The following is a 5,682-nucleotide window of genomic DNA, read 5'->3' as shown; positions in this document are numbered from 1 at the left end:
GGGGGGGGCAGAGTGGGGGTGAAGAGACACGGTGTCTGCAGAGGCATCGGGTGGCTTCTTGGTGGGTATGTGGCGTTAGGGTTTTTGTTCTTTTTACAAGGTTTTTGTTGTGCTGAAACATACTTGAACCGGCCATTTAGCCGCAAATTTCCAGCCCGCTGGGGCGCCTCCAGGGAAGTCTCGCTCCCGGCCCCTCCCCCACACAGGCGCGCCCCCTCCTTTCCAGCGGCGACGGGTTGCTCTGTGCCCTGTTCTTCTGGATTGCTCGCAGGCACTGGAGCAAAGGCTGGCGCGTATCCGTGTTCTCTTCGTCTAAGTCGCGGTGAAATGCGCTCCCTGCTACGTTTACCTTCGCGGCCAGATTCGAGCGCACAGCCAGCAGCGCCCCTCCGCGCAGGGCTCCCCCGCGAAGCCGCTGCTGCCCGTCAGGGTGACGCCCTGTCCTCCTCCCGCAGCCTGTCGGGATGATTTAGACGGCGCTGACTCCCTCGGATGCGCGGGACGCCGCCGTGCGTATCTTTTCGTGACCGCCGGCTTCTTTCACTCGCGCAGAGTCTGGGCTTCAGCCATGTGGCTCTGTCAGCATTCCAGGGCTGGCGAACACTGGGTTGTCTGGATAGATCACATTTTGTCTGTTTTCTTCCACGTTTTGGCTATTATAAATAATGCTGCTTTGCACGTGGGTACGCACACACATGCCTCTTGAGGCTCTGCTTTCAACTCTTGAGAATCCAGGGGTCTTCTTTAAGAAAAGCTGCTTGAGCGTGCTTGCTGCGTGAGAGGCCTTGACGCTGGGCCGCGTGATGGCGCGCACGGGGAAGTCAGCTGGAGAGTAGAGACCTTGAGGTGGGCGAGGTGCGCCCTGCCGGGGAAGGCGGTGCAGACGCAGGCACATCCCTGCGCCGAGGGAGGCTGGGAGGGCGGCCGGGAGGGCGGCGGGGAGGCCGCGGTCACCACGGGCAGCAGCCTCGGTGCCGCTGCAAGGAGTGGACGGTCTGGTCATGCTCCTGACACGGTGAGCCTGGAGAGCAAGTGCTACAGACCCGCTGACCGGAGGGAGCCGAGTCAGCCACACCACCCTTAGCGTGGGAGGTAGAAGGGTGGTGGAGGGGCTGTGGGGGAGAGGGAGAGGGAGGTGTGTGCTGCCTGTGGGGCGCGCAGGTTGGCAAAATGAAAAGCTGCTGGAGACCCGCTGCCCCAGCGCGCACTCACCACGCTGCTGCCCACGTGGGCCTGGGCAGGGTGGATTTTAGGTTACTGTTTTTGACTGTAGCAGGAGAAGGTGCAGGAAGGTGCGGCTTCCTGCCGGCTCCTGCTTCCCCGGAGGCTCCCGGCCGGCCGGGTGGGCAGGGTGGGCACGTCAGGAGGGTCTGGCAAAGTGAAGCCTGGTCATTTTTTCATTTGGAAAAGAAGCGAAGCCGCCTAAGCATAGAGGAGAGCAGTGTCTTGAAGGTCAGGTTTATGGGCTCTGGCCGGCTTTGACTTGCCCAGGGGATGATGACGCCCTGCAGGCACACAAGCTGGCGGTGGCAGTGGGCCGCGGGCGGCGAAGCTGTGTGCGCCTCCTGGTCCTGGCTCTCCAGGCCCTAGCACTGGCCAGGCCCCTCCTGCCTTCCCGCCCACACTGCCGTTCTCCGAGCCCCGACTCCTGGCAGTGGGCTTTACCCTGCCCTCAAGTGGTTACATTTTTGCTCCTCTTTCCTTTCTCTTTTGATTACTGGGGCCTCCCACAAGTAAAATCTTGGACATAAACATTGGTAAAATAAATGCACATAAATGAAACCCTGGAGCTGCTGCAAGAGTCTGGTGGGGTGTGATGAGGTCTGTGCCCGCTCCCCGCTCAGCCCTACCTAGATACCTGTAGACTTTAGACATTTCCAGAATATTCTTTGAAAACTACAGCTGCAGGGCGATAGTAGGAAATCACCTTTATAAACTTTTTGTTTGCAAATTGATATAATTTATGTATAGTAAATTCACCCTTTTAGTAGCTACCTTAAGTTTTGTCAAACTGAGACAGGTGTGTGATCATCCTAGAAAAATTGGAACATTTCTCAAATTTGATGATGATAAGCTACAAAATGGAATTTTTTTTAAAACATTTATTTATTTATTCACACAGAACTGGGGCATAAGCCAGAGGTGCAGAGGCGGTGAGAGGCTTCACCAGAGACAGAGTGGGGAGCAGAACAGGCAGATGGATTAAGTCCACTGCTGAGGGGAGCAGCGGGCGGGTCAGGAGAGGTCCGCTGTGCCCTGTGGGTCAGCTCTGGGCCGGGGATCGGACCCGCACTGAAGCAGCGGTGCGCCACCAGGGAGGGCCCTTCCTTGTGTTTTTAAGGCAGATTACTCCGCCAGCCTCAGTGAAGGTTCCTCTGGATTTTATTCCTACAGGCTCATCAGATCCAGGAAATGTTTCCCCAGGTTCCATACCACCTGGTGCTGCAGGATCTCCAGCTGACGCGCTCCGTTGAAATAACCACAGACAACATTTTAGAGGGACGGATTCAGGTGCCCTTTCCCACACAGGTAAACTGGGGTTTTCAGAAGCACAAGTGGGTTCTGTCTGCACACAGATTTACTACTGCTCTAGAATAACGTTTTTAGTTATTTACAACTTGGTGTTTATAACTTGGTGGAGGTTTTCTGTGAATTCCTTAACTTTGCAAATCATGACTGAGAACAGACCCACCAAGGAGACTCAGCTTATACAGGGACATATGTACTTGGGTAAATTTTTCTACAAGTGAACACCAGCCTGCATCTTGCCAGTTTAAGGTAACCCTTGGGTAGAGCTTAAGGGCTGTCAGCCCTCTTCCACAGAGGAAACTTCAGACTCTGTGAACGACACCTCCTCTGCTGTATCTCTCAGCTGTGTGAGGACTGGAGCAGCTGTTGACAATGTGGAAATGAGTCACGGCCCCTGGTGGGTACAAGGACTAGCAGGTCTCAGAGGCAAGCTTCCTGGCGGGCCCAGGGGCCAGGTGCTTGGCAAGGATTCATCTACCAAGAAAGCATATGCACTTCATTATGCAAAAACACACAAAAACCCATTTATAAAAGTGTAGAACTTGGGATCTTTTATTTATTTATTTATTTATTTATACATACATACATACATACAGAACTGGGGTACAGGCCAGAGATGCGGAGGGTAAGAGGATTGACCAGGGACAGAGTGGGGAGCAGAACAGGCAGATGGACGAAGTACACTGCTGAGGGGAGCAGCGGGCGGGTCAGGAGAGGTCTGCCGCGCCATGTGGTCACCTCCGGGGCAGGCGGGGATCGAACTCATGCGGAAGTGGCTTAAGCTTCTTAGCGCAGTGCCCTAACCCGCTGCGCCCCCAGGGAGGGCCAAAACTTGGGATCTTTGAGGGAGAACGAGCCCAGGTTCTGGAGTCAGGGACCGAGATTCTGGAAGTGACCCCTCATCCGCATCTCGGGACCTGGCTGTGACTGTGGGTTCTCCGGCGCAGGACTGTGCGAAAGCAAGTAGCCACCTCTGGAGGTGTTCCAGGAAGCACCGGGGCCGTGGGGCGGAGCAGTGGGGCGACCAGTTTGTTACTGGCAAGCGCTGGGGGCTGCGGGAGCCCGAGCCCCCGGGGCCGCTGGGCCCTGCACAGAGAGCGCAGCTCTGCTCTGGGCGGTCCCGAGTGGGCGCTCACACACCAGCTCCATTCAGCTGTCGGGCGGCTCCGGGGCCGGCGGGCGTGGGGTACCTCTGGTGGGGTACCTCTGGCGGGCGCAGGGGTACCTCTGGTGGATGCTGAGGGCCACTTAGCCCGCGGACGGCACGCAGGCCGCCGCCCTGCTCCAGCCGCCGCCTCTGTCTGCCTTTTCAATGGCAGTGCTTCTGTTGAGCCGCAGCGTCGGCCCTCGTGCCCTCTGGCCACAGGTGCGCTGGTCTGTGGGTGGGGGACAGCTGTGTGCTCCCAGGGTGCTGTTTCTCTTTCAGCGGTCAGATGGCGTTAGGCCTGCCCTGAACAGCCCTGTGGAAAGGCCCGGCGGGGGCCAGGAGGAAGAGGAAGCCCCTGTGCAGGTAGAGTCACACACCGGAGAGCCAGCGTGTGGGCTGAGGGGAACGGCTGCCCGGAGCCTGGCCCAGGCCTGGTCTGGTGGGGGTTGGGGGGGTGCTCAGGGCAAGCGCTGGAGGTGACCGGCAGGCTGTGCCCTGCTGCCCCAGGCCGGGACTGCACTCAGGAGAAAGGTGCCACTCGGAAGCCGGTGGGGTGGGGGGGATGGACGTGCTCAGCTGCCCACTGGCTTATTTAACTTCCCAGCTTAGCATTCCTGGGCATTTTACGAAAGTGAGTGGAGGGGCTGAGGGAGGGTGGCTCTCCCAGAGCCAGGTCTGCTTAGATTCCGAGGGCGGCTGCGTCTCCCGGAGGCTCTTTTCTGTCTGGTTTCAGGCCAGGCTTCCCTGGCTCTTGGCTCGCACCTGAGGGTCCGATTTGCTTTCCTTCTCTGTAATTTCTGCTTACTTAGTCAATTACCACACTTGCCAAAATCTTTCTTGAGAGGTTGGGATAAAACCAAACCCAAGCGCGGGGCTGGGGCTGGGGCCCTTCTCCAGCACTGCTGGTCCGGGCTGCTGAGCTGCCCGTAGTTTTCCCTGCAAATGAATGAAAACCCGAAGCCGCCCAGACCTGAGGCCTCAGCCCAGGCCCAGGGGTGTGTGGCCTCTGCTGCCCTGGCTTCTGGGCGGGAGGGGCTCCTTTTCACATTTCCCACTTTTCGCCAGCTGACTTAGCTTAGATTTGCCCACTAGATCCGTTTGGGGGCGTTTGTGGATCTATCCTTTTCCCCAACTTTCACTTCTGAGTTAGTGTGAAGATTAGGGAATTTCCTCCCGGGCATAGTAGAGGCGAAGTATTTCACAAGGAAGCTCAACCTGTAACGATTTGACCATTCGGGCAGTAAATAGCCCTGGGGCAACAAGTTAACAAAACCCTGCATTTACTGGCTACTTAGTTGCCCTTGGCGGGGCAGCCCGCAGGGTTTAGCTTGGAGGCCTGAGGGGATCCTCTAATTTCTCCCTTTTCCTCCTCTACTGGCCCTCTCCTGGGTGGTGATGAGGAGGCCAAGTGACCGGCGAGCCTGTGTGTCCTGGCACTGGGCCCCTTCTGGGACCAGAGTCCTCGGCGCCCGCCCTTTGCTGGCTGGCTGTGTGCCCCCCGGCTCCCTCCCTCCCTCTGTCTGCAGCGCGAACAGAGGGGAGGTGGCCAAGGCCTGGGCCTTGTCTTGGCCTCTGGAGTTTCAGCTAAAGCGGAGGCCCCTGTTTGAAATACCCCGCCACACAAGGAATGGGGTGATTTTATGTCTGTTCTTAAAAAGATCCTTAGGCTTCACTCTCTTTACCTGCTGCACTCTGTTGTCAAACGAGGGCATAACATTTGTGCACATGTAAGCTGCACTATAAGTGACGCGAGAAGACTTGTTTCGGTGCTAAAGCAGCCAGTAGGCCTGAACGGGAAACCCCAGAATGCAGGCCCGCGGTCACCTTTGTTACTGTTTGCCAAGGGACAGTTTCAGGGCGCCCTGTCTCCACGGCCACTGCTGCCGGCGGGCAGCCTCTGCTGCGGCTCGGCTCTCGGTGGCCCCCTGGCCAGCTGCGCCCGCCGGGCTCCAGGGGCCCTCTTCCGCCCCGACTCGCGTGTGGGGCCCTGCTCAGGCGCCCTGTGG

The 5,682-nt window shown here is 57.9% G+C and overlaps 1 protein-coding gene across 1 annotated transcript in view; it reads left to right on the top strand.

The window, feature by feature from the left end:
* The window catches only part of AMFR (autocrine motility factor receptor, E3 ubiquitin protein ligase), a 23,266-nt gene that overhangs the window by 15,808 nt on the left and 1,776 nt on the right, over nucleotides 1–5,682 (top strand). The window contains exons 10-11 of the mRNA XM_012733204.1: nucleotides 2,395–2,529; nucleotides 3,956–4,039. Of these exons, the coding sequence (XP_012588658.1) occupies nucleotides 2,395–2,529; nucleotides 3,956–4,039 (219 nt within the window). The remainder of the gene's footprint in view (nucleotides 1–2,394; nucleotides 2,530–3,955; nucleotides 4,040–5,682) is intronic.

Source organism: Condylura cristata, unplaced genomic scaffold (assembly GCF_000260355.1).
Source record: "Condylura cristata isolate star-nosed mole 26May11 unplaced genomic scaffold, ConCri1.0 scaffold00039, whole genome shotgun sequence".
Lineage (NCBI taxonomy): Eukaryota > Metazoa > Chordata > Mammalia > Eulipotyphla > Talpidae > Condylura > Condylura cristata.
This window is presented reverse-complemented; position numbering and strand designations above follow the sequence as displayed.